Source organism: Anolis carolinensis, chromosome 3, assembly GCF_035594765.1.
Source record: "Anolis carolinensis isolate JA03-04 chromosome 3, rAnoCar3.1.pri, whole genome shotgun sequence".
NCBI classification, from domain to species: Eukaryota; Metazoa; Chordata; class Lepidosauria; order Squamata; family Dactyloidae; genus Anolis; species Anolis carolinensis.
Window position 1 is genome coordinate 28653476 of NC_085843.1, and position 16174 is coordinate 28669649.

General features: G+C 40.8%; 1 protein-coding gene across 2 annotated transcripts in view; it reads right to left on the reverse strand.

Moving 5' to 3' along the window:
- The window catches only part of micu2 (mitochondrial calcium uptake 2), a 92760-nt gene extending 77279 nt beyond the window's left edge, over nt 1-15481 (reverse strand). For both annotated transcript variants that reach the window (XM_008107994.3, XM_003219270.4), the window contains exon 1: nt 15237-15481. In XM_008107994.3, the coding sequence (XP_008106201.2) occupies nt 15237-15455 (219 nt within the window). In that variant the 5' untranslated portion in view covers nt 15456-15481. The remainder of the gene's footprint in view (nt 1-15236) is intronic.
- Nucleotides 15482-16174: the final 693 nt, after the last annotated feature.

Genomic DNA, 16174 nt, shown 5'->3' on the forward strand with positions numbered 1-16174 from the left:
TTGTCAGTACCTACCTATACCCTCAAGTTTAGTCTTCTGTTGTTAACAGTTGCCTCATTTCGTATTAGACTTAGCAGCAAACTCAGTTGAGTGAGCCAGAGGTGATGGGCTTTACAGACCTCACACACTGCTGTTAGCACCTTATTTTGTCTTATTAAAACACCAGCCTGTTTTAATAGCTGGATGTTCCCTTCCCTCATTCAGATTAATGTACAGTACTCAGATTATCCGAGTCTACACCTCCCACACTGCAATCAAGCAAGCAATTCTGGTAAAGCCAGCTATAAGCAACAGTAACAATTTAAAAACAATTTGGTTTTTTTAACTCTTTTTCTTGGGTAGTTGCTGCTGTTATGGGCCTTCAAATCATTTCCAACTTAGAATGAAAAGGGAAAATTCTTCAGATCTAAGGATGGCTTCAAATAATGTACTAAGTATGCTCAATTTTGCTTCTGGCCATGCTGAAAACCCTAATGTGTTTTAACTCAGTTAACTGTTGTTATTGTGTTTCTTCCACCATCCTTGATATATTGTATATGGGGGGAAAGTACTTGGGAAGGCAATCAGTTAAAGGATAATCAAGAGAGGTAATCTTTGTGTTTCGAAGGCTTTCATGGCTGGGATCACAGGGCTGTTGTATGTCTTTCGGGCTGTGTGGCCATGTTCCAGAAGTATTATCTCCTGACGTTTCGCCCACATCTATGGCAGGCATCCTCAGAGGTTGTGAGGAATGGATAAACTAGGCAAGGCATGGAAAAAAAATATATCTGTGGAGAGTCCAGGGTGTGGCAAGAGTCTTTTGTCAGTTGGAAGCTAGCATTACTGTTTCAGTTAATCACCCTAATTAGCATTGGAAAGGTTTGTCTCTTGCCTGAAGGGCATCCTTTGTTCAGTCATTAGCCATCCCTGGGGCTCCTCTGTCCTCAGAGTGTTGCTTCCCATCGACTGTTTTGATTTTAGAGTTTTTTTAATACTGGTAGCCTGATTTTGTTCATTTTCATCACAGCCCTGTTTCACCATTGCCTCACCACTAGCTACTTTCAGTGGGACAATGGATTCTATGAACAGAAAGATGGAGTGGCCATGGGGAGCCCTCTCAGCCCAATAGTAGCAAATTTCTATATGGAACACTTTGAAAAACAAGCCCTAGAAACAGCACCAAAAAAGCCAACTGTTTGGTTCTGATACGTATATGACACCTTCACAATTTGGAGCCATGGAGAGGAAGAACTCAGCAAGTTCCTGGACCACCTTAACAGCATCCACCCAAACATCCAATTCACCATGGAAAAAGAAAAGGAAGGAAAACTGCTATTTCTAGATGTTCTGGTCATCTGCAAACCCAATCAACAATTGGGCCACACAGTTTACAGAAAATCTACACACACAGATAAATACCTTCATAAAAACTCCAACCATCACCCAAGTCAAAAAAGAAGCACAATCAAAGCCCTGACAGACCGTGCACAAAGAATCTGTGAACCACACCTCCTCCAAGGTGAACTAAACCACCTAAACTGGGCTCTATAGGCCAATGGAGACTCCACCACAGACATCAGAAGAGTTTCAAGGCCAAGAACAAGCCATGAGAGTCAAGACAAAGATACACCCAGAGGAAAGGTGTTCTTACCATACATCAAGGGAATCACTGACCGCATAGGCAAACTGATGAAAAAGCACAACCTACAAACTATCTACAGACCCACAAAGAAAATCCAACAAATGCTACGGTCAGCGAAAGACAAGAAGGATCCTCTTTCCTCTGCAGGAGTCTACCAGATACGATGCAGCTGTGGACAAGTATACATAGGAACCACCAAATGCAGCACCCAAACAAGAGTCAAAGAACATGAAAGGCACTGCAGACTAATTCAACCAGAGATATCAGCCATAGCAGAGGACATGATGAACCAGCCTGGACACAGTATATTATTTGAGAACACAGAAATGCTGGACCACTCCAACAACTATCATGTCAGACTACACAGAGAAGCCATTGAAATCCACAAGCATGTGGACAACTTCAACAGAAGGGAGGAAACCATGAAAATGAACAAAATCTGGCTACCAGTATTAAAAAATTCTAAAATCAAAACAGTAGATGGGAAGCAACACTCTGAGGACAGAGGAGCTCCAAGGACAGCTAATGACTGAACAAAGGATGCCCCCAGGCAAGAGACAAACCTTTCCAATGCTAATTAGGATGATGAACTGAAAAATTAATGCTAGCTTCCAACTGACAAAAGACTCTTGCCACACCCTGGACTCTCTACAGATATATATTTTTCCTTGCCTTGCCTAGTTTATCCATTCCTCACAACCTCTGAGGATGCCTGCCATAGATGTGGGCGAAACATCAGGAGAGAATACTTCTGGAACATGGCCACACAGCCCGAAAGACATACAACAACCGAGGTAATCTTTGTAACTATTTTGATACATGCTTGAAAAGGCTTCCCTGAATGTGTTCATTCATAGGATAAGGGTATGTTACAGTAGAGTCTCACTTATCCAAGCTAAACAGGCCAGCAGAAGCTTGGATAAGTGAATATCTTGGATAATAAGGAGGCATTAAGGAAAAGCTCATTAAACATCAAATTAGGTTATGATTTTACTAATTAAGCACCAAAACATCATGTTATACAACAAATTTGACAGAAAAAGTAGTTCAATACGGAGTAATGCTATGTAGTAATTACTTTATTTACAAATTTAGCACGATATATTGAAAATATTGACTACAAAAATGGCTTGGACAATCCAGAACCTTGGATAAGCAAGGCTTAGATAAGTGAGACTCTATTGTAGTTGTAAATTTAAAGCTTCAGTTGGAAATAGCCATTTCTTCTGGTATGCCAATACCTTGATTGTTGCACAGCAGGATACCTGGTCTACCTTCCCAACTTTACAGGAGATTTCTAGTAAATAGCTGTCAACAAGCCTGTGCATGACTGAAGTCAAATTACTACTACTATAGGAATAAGTGTTTGAACTTCGTGCCAACAAAATATCATGTATCTAATCTATGGAGGAATTACAGGCCTCAAGACTGCTATTATTTTATTAGCCATACCACCTTCATTTTGATCTGTTCCAGTAATTTTGTTTGAACCTGCTTGTCAGTAGGACATTTCTTTGCCATTTAAAGCACACTGCATTTTATGCTCCAGAGAAGCTGTGATCCCATTCTGACATTTATGGATTTTAAAAAGGCTGGCATAATTTCTTACATTTAGACACATCCTATCATCAGAGGTATAGAAAAGAGGTTTTCAAGTGACTAAAATACTCTCTGTCCAACAACTAAATAAACACTTTCTTAATAATAAACTCAGATAGAATTTAATGGATACCTTTCCTTATATTTAAAAATATTAATGGGAAAACTTTGTCAACAAAGGTATACTGTAATCCCACATTCACAGTTTTAGCAATGCAGACCAGAATACACTTCCGATGTTTCTTATTAAAATGTCAATTTTCACAAAGTTCAGAAAGTTCAGACAGAATTTCATGCAAGTGATTAAGGACCTATTTTTCAACAACAGAATGCATAATTTTGGTTAGATGGCCAGATTTTATGTGTAACAATCAGAAACCTACACATTATGAAAAAAGAATTTTACATCTTTATAATTATTATAGAGTATTTCCAGTTTTTGCAGTTTGAGTCCCTATTTGGCCCATGTTCATATTTCTTGAGATGTGTTATGATAATATAGTTTCATACTCAATATTACAAAAGTAAATTACTTACATGTAAACTGAAGAACCAGTAGTTCACTCAACATAGGATCCTACACTGCTGCCACCAATACAGCAGTAATTTTACTGTTATGACTTTATGTCTTTGGAGTTACTATATGCAACATCATGATGTTGTTTCAGCTATAAAATAACCACAGCAGATCTCCAGCACTGTCTCAGGGAAAGGTAATACACTGCCAGAGGGAGAAATTGATCTGTAGATCAAATTATTTGCTAGGTTGCTAAAAAACAAACTACAAGGAGGGCACCCAACTATCTCACTGATGTGGGGTTTACTGGAATGCAATCGTTTTGGGGATTTAGGATAACTTTCCTTTCATTACTGGAAAGTCTTAGGCCATACTAGGTTCCTCCATAAAGGGAGTTCAAACGCTCAAGTGCATTTGGTGAGAACAAGGGCCTTTTCGGTGGCTGCTCCCAGACTGTGGGGTTCCCTCCCAAGAGAGACCAGGGAGGTCCCATCTCTGCTGGTCTTCCGAAAGCAGGTCAAGATTTTTTTCTGCCAGCAAGCCTTTGGGGGAGAATAGGGGGCACATTGCTGAGGAGATTGTGGGGAAATTTGGAGGGGTGTTGTGTGTTATAAAAGGCATTTTTATTGTATTTATTGTATTTTAATCTGTTTTTTACCTGTATTATTCAATTGTTTTTAATGTTTGTATTGTACTTTTAAAACTATGACCAAAGTGTGGGATTGTTAGCTGTATTCAGTCCCCATGGGGAGAAAGGCAGGGTATAAATAAAGTAAGTAAATAAATGAAGTTTTGTGAGAATAAGTCCAGCCACCATATTACTATTGGGTTAACAGCACTAGTAGCAAGCTTGTTTTCTGCTGCCCTGCAGACTAGGACACGGAACAATGGCTTCAAACTACAGGAAAGGAGATTCCACTTGATCATCAGGAAGAACTTCCTCACTGTGAGGGCTGTTCGACAGTGGAACTCTCTCCCCCGGGCCATGGTGGAGACTCCTTCTTTGGAGGCTTTTAAGCAGAGGCTGGATGGCCATCTGTCGGGGGTGCTTTGAATGCGATTTTCTGCTTCTTAGCAGGGGGTTGGACTGGATGGCCCATGGGGTCTCTTCCAACTCTACTATTCTATGATTCTATGATTCTAGTACACAAGAGATCTGTAACCATAAATACAATCTGCGGATATAGACAAGAACTTAATGCCTGTTTATACAACAAACACAACTCTTTCTTAACTGATGTTTCTATCAATAGCACACAGAGATCTGTAACCATATATACAATTTGCGGATATACGCAAGAACTTAATGCCTGTTTATACAACAAACACAACTCTTCCTTAAATGATGTTTCTATCACTATATTCCCTAACATCTATCAGCTCATTACGGTCTAAAAGGACCAAATCATTGACAGGGTACTGATTGCACTTGATAGTACAGAGCTCACTGCTGCAAACATCAACAATGGTCACATAGCATCTCTCAAGAATATCAGGTCTCAAGGTAGATAATCTCTGAGAATGCCAATAATTAACTTAGTTCAGTAGCCCAGTAATAGCCTGGTATACTAATTTGTTTTGGTGAGGAGCAAAATAATTAATGACCACAAAGTTATCAAACTTTTGCCATACAGACCAGGGTTTCTTAAACTTTTAAACTCATGACCCCTTTTCACCTGAGAAATCTCTACATGACCCTGGGTGTTCAGGTATATAAAAAAGGATAAAAACAAGCATTTGCTGATAGGAAATCAGCATTGGCAAAGCTTACTAAATAGGCTGGTTTTCCTTTTTATGAAGCCCAGCTGAAGCATCTTCTTCAGAATTCACTGTAAAAACTGCACAGCTGATTCATGCAAACATCTAACACAGCCACTAGGTAACATTAAAAAAAATCTTTACTGTTGCCAAATTGAGCTAACGGCCTTCCATTATGGGTTGGAACCCATAGTTTAAGAAACAGTGAGATACATTTATTTACATCCAATATATTTCTACAGAGAGAGAGAAAAACCAACACCCTTTAATATACTGACAATATAGAAAGACCAGAAAATCCTATCATAGTGTCAAACCACAGTAGAATAACTTTTGTACTGGAGATTGAAAGGAACATAAAGCATGATGAGTACTGTGTGGTATTTCCAAAGTTAAAGACTCATGTTATTTATATCTTGCATTCAAAAAGCTGTAAGTGATACTACATTGTGAAACAAGTGCAAAGTAAAATAAATTCCTAAAATTAAACTTAACAGTATGACCTTACAAATTCCATACTTGCTATATTATTGTCTGTTTTGGTTGCTTAGCACAATTTTTCTATATCAGTAATGCAAGTTATGGCCCAGCTATTCAACACCATGGCTATCTGAAACTTGAATAACCTGCTAAACACTTTTTGATAAAATTCAAACAGTATATACTTCAGTTATAATGTACAATAAGCAAACATTTGACAAAAATGTGTTGTTGAAGGCTTTCATGGCCGGGATCACAGGGTTGTGGCATGTTTTCCAGGCTGTATGGCCATGTTCCAGAAGTATTCTCTCCTGACGTTTTGCCCACATCTATGGCAGGCATCCTCAGAGGAAAACATACAACCATTTGACAAAAATTTCAGTTGCATTTCAGTTTAAGAGGAAACAATCCGTGTTAACATTACTACTAAAATTTTGTACACAAAAACTAGAGAACAATGCTCACATTAATAATGTATACCATTATTGCCTATAGATAATTCATAGGAAGGGAATGTTAACAAAACTATACTATTATAAGAAAATACAAGTTATAAACACAGATCATTATGATACAATTTGCACATAGCTGGAAATTTTGTTCATTTTGGTCAACAGAATATGGAGATTGGCTTGAAAGAAATAATGAATTTTATTTCCCATGATGTGGACTAACCAGAAAATCGGAACTTTTCTCTCAATTGTTGATGTTTTATTGAGTTCAAATGGAACATCTGAGCTTTCCCATCATGTCAATTAATTAATCAGTTGGAAGATGTTGGCAGTGTATCAAGCACTTCTTCAGACTTCACAAATACATCCTCTAGTTCTGTGAAGCTTGATATTGCTTTCTGCCATAGAATATAGAGGGGGAAATCATTTAGATAACGCAACAGTTATTACATTGCTCGAAAAATTGCTGTTGAAATTAAATGCTTTAATAGCAATTTTTGACAGACATCTTTATACTTATAATGGTCTGGCTTCGGTCAATAACCTTATGAATATATGCTAATCATGTTCCTGCAAATAATGCAGCCATCAAAGTGTTAAAAAGAAACCACCGAGCATAGGCAGAAAGCTAAGGCAACCTCATAAACACTCTTCCCTATTTGCTGCAACACAAATACAAGGGGGAAATCAATGAATACTTTAATGGAGTTCAAGCAAAGATGGCTAAAGTACAGCTTGGGAAATCGAGCCCTTAAAGACCAAGAAATATATAATGGCATAAGCTATCTTCATCTTGTTGGGTGTTGTGGGCCTTCATGTCGTTTCTGACTTATGGTGACCCCAAGATAAATCTGGCACATGGTTTTATTGGCAGGATTTGTTCAGACGGGATTTGTTTTAACCTTCTTCTGAAACTGAGAGTATGACTTGCCCCCCAAAACCCAGTGGATTTCCCTGTCTGAGAAGAGATTCAAATCTAGGCTTCCAGAGTTGTAGTCCAATGTTGAAATCACTACAATACAATGGCTCTCATCTTTATTTTAGGTTCCAAAGCATCATTTTAAATTTAGATAATAAACAGTACTGAAATACGCAGCTGGAATTCTGTTGTTGTTCACTACTATTAAGGTTGGATCTCTACTGCCCTATATCCCAGGATCTGATTCCAGATTATCTGCTTTGAACTGCATTATATGAGTCTACACTGCTAGACAATCTAGGATAAGAAGATAATCTGGGGTCAGATCCTGGGATACAGGGCAGTGTAGCTACAGCCTAAGTCAATTTTGATCTATAACAACCCTATGAATGAGAGAGATTTAAATCACCCCATCACCAACCAACCTGCTAAGTTCTTGCAGACTCATGGCTCTCCCTTCCTTGACTGCATCTGTCCAACTGTGATCTTTCTCTTTTCCTACCACCTACTTCCCTACCAAACACTATTGTTTTTTCTAGTGAGCTGGACCATAAGGAAGGCTGAGCGAAGGAAGATAGACGCTTTTGAACTCTGGTGCTCAAGGAAAATCCTGAGTATGCCTTGGACCGCAAGAAGATCCAACCAGTCCATCATCCAGGAAATAATGCCCGGCTGCTCACTGGAGGGAAGGATATTAGAGGCAAAGTTGAAGTATTTTGGCCACATCATGAGAAGTCAGGAAAGCTTGGAAAAAATCATGATGCTGAGGAAAATGGAAGGAAAAAGGAAGAGAGGCCGACCAAGGGCGAGATGGATGGACGGTATCCTTGAAGTGATTGGCTTGACCTTGAAGGAACTGGGGGCGGCGACGGCCGACAGGGAGCTCTGGCATGGACTGGTCCATGAGGTCATGAAGAGTTGGAAATGATTATGTGACTGAGCAGCAGCAGCAACATCTAGAATTAGGGCACACAAAAATTAAAGACTAGCAACAGCAAAGAAGGATCTAGGATATCAGCAGAACAGTAACCTGAACTGAAAGGTTGAAATAAGGATGAAAATTAAGGCCTAAATACCCTAGAGACACCAGATCCTGTTGGTTCTTGAAAGCTAAGCAGGGTCAACCCCGGTTAGTATTACATGGGAGACTGCCAATTAACAAGTGCTGTAGGATATATTATAGGGGTTGAACAGGAAATATTGTTTCTAAGTATTCCTTATATAAGTAAACTATATGAAATTCATGAGGTTGCCATAAGTTGAGAGGAAACTTGAAGGTTGAAAATTAGAAGGACATTCTCAGTGTCAGAACTTCTCAAAGAAAAATAACCACCAATTCCTACTGAGTCTATTATAGTGACTGTTTCTAGTCTCCCAAGTGTTGTTTGGGAACGTGTAACTTAGACATTCACAGACTGCATTTATTAAATACACTTTACCTTAGATACAGCTAAAAATGTAATGTTCTGCATATTAGCTGAAATTCATTTGCAAGATAATCTTTTTAACAGTACCATATTTCTCCAATTCTAAGAAGCCCACTCATTTCAGTACCACCAACAGAAAAAAGCTTTATTAATATATATTAAGAACACCTGTAGTTCAAAGACACACCTCATTTTAGATATGGGTGTGATCTTTCTCTTTTCCTACTGCCTGTGGTTCTAAGACGCACCCACTTTTATATGGGTAAAAGTGTCTTAGAACTGAAAAAATACAGTATTTTCAGAGCCCAAAGTGCTCTATCATCTCTGAATCATGTGTCAGATTTTTTAATCTGATGGAGGCAGTACTTTTCAAAAACTTTATAAAACACACTGAGATCATCTGACCTTTTCTTATCCAGAAGCTAGAGTGCACATAGAACACTTAGAAGAAGCATTAAATGCAAAATAAATCACACTGCCAAAAAAGCCCTGGCTGAGCTCAAGGCTACGGACCACAAAAGTAAACCCTTAAAAGCAAGGCATTCCAAACCCAAATTACAGTAGTTTGGTTATTTTATTTGTTAAATTATTTATATCCCATCCTATATCTCAGTATCTATAGGGCAGTAAAATGTTAATGATAGAAGAATGGCAAGTTAATGCAGAGGACTGCAAGCTGCCTGAAAATAAACATTAAGTCAAAGTAGCAACAGATGTTTGCTAGAAGCATGTCATTTCTAAGCCTTCTGCAGTACATTGCAAATACAGTGCTAAAGATATACAACTATGTACTATCACTATGCTCAGTATTCAACAATACTGGAAAATGACTGTGATAATTGCTACACAATGCCCACACAGAATAAGAAAGTTTATTTCAAGTACTTTAGAAGTCTGCTTCGTGGGCCATCCAGTCCAACCCCATTCTGCCAAGAAGCAGGAAAATCACACTCAAAGCAGCCAAACAGATAGCCACCCAGGTTCTGCTTAAAAGCCTCCAAAAAAGGAGCCTCCACCATACTCTGGGGCAGAGAGTTCCACTGCTGAACAGCTCTCACAGTTAGAAAGGTCTTCCTAATATTCAGGTGGAATCGCCTTTCCTGTAATTTGAAACCACTGTTCCATGTCCTAGTCTCCAGGGAAGCAGAAAACAAGCTTGCTCCCTCCTCCCTATAACTTCCTCTCACATATTTATACATGACCATCATATTTCCTCTCAGCCTTCTCCTTTGTTGGCTAAATATACCCAGCTCTTTAAGCCACTTCTCATAGGGCTTGTTCTCCAGACCCTTGATCATTTTAGTTGCCCTCCTCTGGACACATTCCAGCTTGTGTCTGCAAATTCTACACCCATGGTTTGAAAATATTCAAAATAATAACAACATAAATTGCAGAGCTTGATTTTGTTATTTTATATAAAATTTTAGTATCCGCAGGGGATCTTGGAACCAAATGCCAGTTGCCATCAAAGGAAAACTGTTTTATCTTCATGCTAAATTCTAAAAAAAAGAATGATGTAGCATAAAAAAGCAGATAGTCTGTAAAATTGTTTACAATTTGAAAAACCCATATTTAACAGTATTTTAAAATTCCACAAAGAGAATGAAGAAAGCTTAAAAAATAGTTTTGGAGGTGGACTGCACCATGTCTCATCAGTTGTTGTGAATGAGTCTTCTGAGGCTGTTAGTGACAATGGTAGGATCAGGAGGGGAAGGAAGACTCCTCGCGAGGAGGGCTCGTTGGAAGACTTACACAGGAAAAGGGTCAGGGAGATACTTGAGGAATCCTCAGATGAGGATTCATTTGGGGATTTGGAAGGAGATCCTGAGGTGGAAATGACTGTTGAGGACCCGGTGGCGGCGGAAGGAGTTGGCATAGATTGGGCACAGGCTCCGGAGGATCTCGGGGAGGAAACTGGGTCCATGGATGCTGAGGACGCAGGAGAAGCTTGGGGTTCTTCAGAAGCAGACCCCACATGGTCTGCCTGGAGGAATGAGGGCAATTCCGCAGGTGTGGACAGGGTTGGGTGTGGGCAGGGCGATTCTGGCTCTGATGAGGAACTTGGGACGCCTGATCATAAGGCATTGGTTGTTTGGATGCCCAAGGAAACCTAAATAAATTGGGGATTTTTGGCCATTGTTCCTTGTGTGTGGCAAGGTGTTGTTGGGCACCATTGGGTTTCCTGTACGTGACTCCGAAGACTGGCTTGGAACTTTGCAACCGATGTAAGTTTGATCCGGGTTATTCTACGATGGAGGGCTGGAACTTTGTGGGTTTTCTCTTTGGACTGCATTGTTATTACTATTTTGCATTAGCTGCTGCTCGCATCCGTCGTTTTCGCTCTTTGTGTTACCCCGTGATGTGGACATTACTGTGACGACTTCATTCCTTGGACCCTGGACTGGACTATGACCTGGTGGATCTCTTCGCTCCCGAATTTGGCTTGGCTTCATTCCCGTCCCCGTGGCTGCTTCCTGTGCTGACCGTTGGCTTTGTCTCGACCCTGACATTCCTCTCCTGCCCTGACTCCGGACCGGCTTACGACTACTGTGACTACGTTCCGTTCCTTTGAACACTGGCCCGGCTTCCGACTCTTCGCTTTTGTCTCAGCGGTTTTCGGCTTTGGTTTGTTTACACTGCTTTCAGCGGTTTACTCTAGCCCGGTTTGGGCTTCCTTTCAGTTTTGGGACCTTTTCCGTATATTTTGGGTTTCAGAACGTTTTGGAACTTCGGGGCGCTTTGTCTTGTGTTTGTTTTGCTATTTTGACACTGTGCTGCAATTTTGAGCTGAATTTAAGCAACCTAGTTTTAATCCGGATTATATCTCCAGATAATCCGGATTATACTCCGGTTTGCGTTTTTGGGGTTTCTTTGTTTCACACTGTTTAATCACACTGAAGTTAAAGTGTTGCAAGCTCCCAGGACCTTTTGTTAAGCTTTTTTGAGTTATTACTAAATAAACTGAATTTACCTAACTGGCTGGCATCTGACTCTTGACATCAGCATGGCATTCATATAGATCACCATAGTTTAAACATGCACAATGTTTTGCTGATTCTTATAAGAACCACAGGGAAGTAAATGCTTAGCATATTCTACATTTAGCAGAGGCAGGTGCTTGGTTTGAGAAACAGTAGATTTTCTGAGGTCTGTTAGCCAACTCATGGTTAAGATTCCAACCATGAACATCCCATCACCCTACTCTTAGGTGTTATGCTACAAACTCTTCTATTGTTGCGTTGATAAAAACAGATACAGTGCTCCTGGAGAGGTAGGACATCTCTTACCTTGCTTTTGGCAAAAACAGGAAATAAATCAAGGCACCAACCGCAAAATCCTATCTTTATAAGTCCAGAGACAGGCAGAAAAAGAAGCTTTCCAACAGTGTTTTCTTTTAAAAATCATATATGCTCTTATTTATTTTTAGAATTCTATATAGATGCCTGTGCTATGCAGTTCAAACAGAACCAAGATAACCAGTTGGGCAGAGATAACTAGAGATGACTATTTCAAAGTCCCTATATATACTGTGCTGATAGATCATATGAGATATTTACAAATATGACATTTAGTCATCTATATTCTTCTACAGTGCACATGGGAACAGGCACTGCCCAACAAAGAAATGTAAGAAGCTTAAGTACTTTTCTGGTACTTTGCTTAACACATATACAGGAAACATGTTCTCTGTATCTGAAAATGGAAATCTCTCTCTTGGCATATAAATAATACATGCCTACCTAGAAGTGTGTCTCATTATGTTCTAGGTGACTTAAGGCACATCTAGGTCAGTTTCAACCTGGTACTGAAGAAAATGGTTTTGCTGTCCAGATGATTACACAGAAAATCCTGGAACTGATTCGAGGCCCATATGTCCTTGTACCAGTTTTAGAATCTGTGGCATCCACAGCTTGAGAGAGAATGTGTTTTAACCCCACCCCACACACATGTGAGGAGGGCTTTGGGTGTCCGGACAGCGATTTGCATTCTGCAAAGCTTATTTCATCTTGTGATGTGGTTTACATTGAAGTTGATGTCAATTGGCATTTGGTTTGAGGTACCCCTGTGGATACCACACCGGCTAACAAACTCTACAGAAATTTTAAACCCATCCAAAAGAAGATATAATGCAAAAAAGCAAATGGAAAAGAAGGGACTCTTGGGAAGATTTACAGACAAGATTTTGTTCATGTTACTTGAGGACACAAAACAATAACAGAAGTAGCTCAAACTCTTGCCAAACTCCTAAAGCCAAGACATGCACAGAAGACGACATGGTGGTAGAGGGAATAATCTCACACTCTGGGCCCCAGAAGGTGGATACAAAGCAGAAGAGTGAGTCTTGATACCACAACTGGAAGGACAGAAATAAGATAACTCAATAAAGTAACAAGGAGAGGCAGGTAATACATTTCTTCAACTTCTTCATCATACATTAGAACCACCGGAGATTTTGCAAGTTGCTGCAAGGAGTCAGATCTTGCAGGCTACTGCTCTCCTAGTGGAGCTGGGCATTTCTCCTGACTTGGAAATAAATCCACCAAAAATAGAGAATTTCCATCTTGCTCTCCGGCTTGGTACAACCACTATGGTGTAGTGATTTGAGAACTGGACTACAGCTGCACTTACACTGTAGCATTAATGCAGTTCTTGAACTGCCATGACTCACTGCTATGGAATCATGAGGGTTGTAGTTTTACAAACTCTTTAGCCTCCCTCAGGAAAGAGAGCTGGTCCCAAACTACCTCTCCCAGGGATCCCACAGCATTGAGCCATTAGTAGTTGAAGTGATATCAAACTGCATTACAGTGTAGATCAGGCATGTGCAAACTTGGGCCCTACTAGCTGTTAGGAATGTTGGGAGTTGAAGTCCAAAACACCTGGAGGGCCCAGGTTTGCCCATGCCTGGTGTAAATGTACCCAGAGGAAAAAACGTGAAGGGCCTCAACAACAAACCGTTGGAAACTGGGGATAATAAGGCCCCATCTAAACTGCCATATAATCCAGTTTCTGAATGCAGATTAACTGCATTGAACTAGATCAGTGGTTCTCAACCAATGGGCTGCGGCCCAGCAGTGGGCCACGAGAACAAAAATCTGGTCTGTGAACCTCCTTCCTTTTTATTTATCTACAGTAGAGTCTCACTTATCCAAGTTAAACAGGCCGGCAGAAGCTTGGATAAGCGAATATCTTGGATAATATGGAGGGGTTAAGGAAAAGCCTATTAAACATCAAATTAGGTTATGATTTTACAAATTAAGCACCAAAACATGTTATATAACAAATTTGACAAAAAAAATAGTTTAATACGCAATAATGTTATGTTGTAATTACTGTATTTACGAATTTAGCACCAAAATATCACGATATATTGAAAACATTGACTACAAAAATGGCTTGGATAATCCAGAAGCTTGGAAAAGTAAGGCTTGGATAAGTGAGACTCTACTGTATTTTATTTCCGCTCCTTTCTGCAAAGCTGACCATTGCATTGGATTGCATTTCAACTCTAGAAATATAGTTTTCTGTGGGCGAGTAGATGGCGACTACTGGATGGCATATGTCCTGTATCAGAAACTAGAGCTGATGCGGTCTATCCAATGCAATTTTCTGAATCAGCACCCTAAATAACCAACCTGAATCTAAAGTTGACCAAAAACTGATTTATAACCCTGTTGGTATTAATGCTGGAGAGTAGACCCTGGTCAAAGTGGTCCCAGGTCAAAAGAAGCTTGGAAACCACTGAACGATATTATATGGCAGTATAGACCAGGCATGGGCAAACTTTGGCCCTCCAGGTGTTTTGGACTTCAACTGCCACAATTCCTAACAGTCTACCGGCTGTTAGGAATTGTGGCAGTTGAAGTCCAAAACACCTGGAGGGGCAAAGTTTGCCCATGCCTAGTGTAGATTCATATGGAATGGCCACCCAGAAGAGCTCTGACAGCTAAATGAGCTGTCGGAATTATCTCATCTGGCAGACCTACCAACCACTCAGTCAACTTTCAGTCATGCCCTTTGATTTACAGTCTGTTGCCACTTAATGGGAGCCCCGGTGGCGAAGTGTGTTAAAGCACCGAGCTGCTGAACTTGCAGACCAAAAGGTCCCAGGTTCAAATCCCGGGAGCAGAGTGAGCACCCGCTGTGAGCTCCAGCTTCTGCCAACCTAGCAGTTCAAAAACATGCCCATGTGAGTAGATCAATAGGTACCGCTCGGGCTAGAAGGTATGGGCGCTCCATGCAGTCATGCCGGCCACAAGACCTTGGAGGTGTCTACGGACAACGCCGGCTCTTCGGCTTAGAAATGGAGATTAGCACTAACCCCCAGAGTCAGACATGACTGGACTTAACGTCAGGGGAAACCTTTACCTTTACCTTGCTACTATATGTCAATGTTGTACCTGTGTTTGGTGCCAGGTTTATATATATGTGTGTGTGTGTGTGTGTGTGCGTGCAGCTTTACCTGAGCCAGGACTGTCAAGCCTCCAGGGCCCCCTCGCCACCTTCGGAAAGAAGCGTCCAACAAAGCGGCCCCTCCGATGAGGGAGGAGGTGGCGGCGGCGGCGGCCAGCCAGGGTCCCGCCCTATGCCTGCGGGCCCGGGGAGCGCCCAGCCCAGCCGCCCCTCGCTTGACGGAGCCCCTGGCAACCGCCGCCAAAGCCGCTCTCCCGGCCGACGCCATTTTCCCGGAAGTAGCCGGGCCGACGGAACGCCTATCGAGAATCATAAACTAAAGGTTAGACTCACTCTGAGTCCTCTTCTGCACCGACTTCCGGGTTCCGGTTAAGACTGAGAGCTACTGTAGGCAAAGAAAATTGGATAGAAGATATGCAAGCCAATGAAGCATAATAACATAATATGTTGTCGAAGGCTTTCATGGCCGGAATCACTGGGTTGCTGTGAGTTTTTCGAGCTGTATGACCATGTTCCAGAAGAATTTTCTCCTGACGTTTCGGCCACATCTATGGCAGACATCCTCAGAGGTTGTGTGGTTTGTTGGAAATTAGTCAAGTGGAATTTATATATCTGTGGAATAATGTGGGAGAATGTTGTGAATATTGCAGTTGGCCACCTTGATTAGCATTGAATAGCCTGACAGCTTCAAAGCCTGGCTGCTTCCTGCCTGGCGGAATCCTTTGTTGGGAGGTGTTAGGTGTTGCAAGGCTATTCAGTGCTAATCAATGTAATGCTCATCAACAAAATAAAGTTTGTTGTTGTTAAGAAAAGAAATTAAGTTCAAAAAAGAATGAAAATGTCCCTCCTTCCTTTTGCCTTTCCTTTCTGTTTGAATATGCTCCAGTGCAACTTTGCCAATAGCCTAAATACAACCCCTAATATCCTAAATACAGTTCTTGAGGGGTAGTAGCACTATTAATAATAATAATAATAATAATAATACAC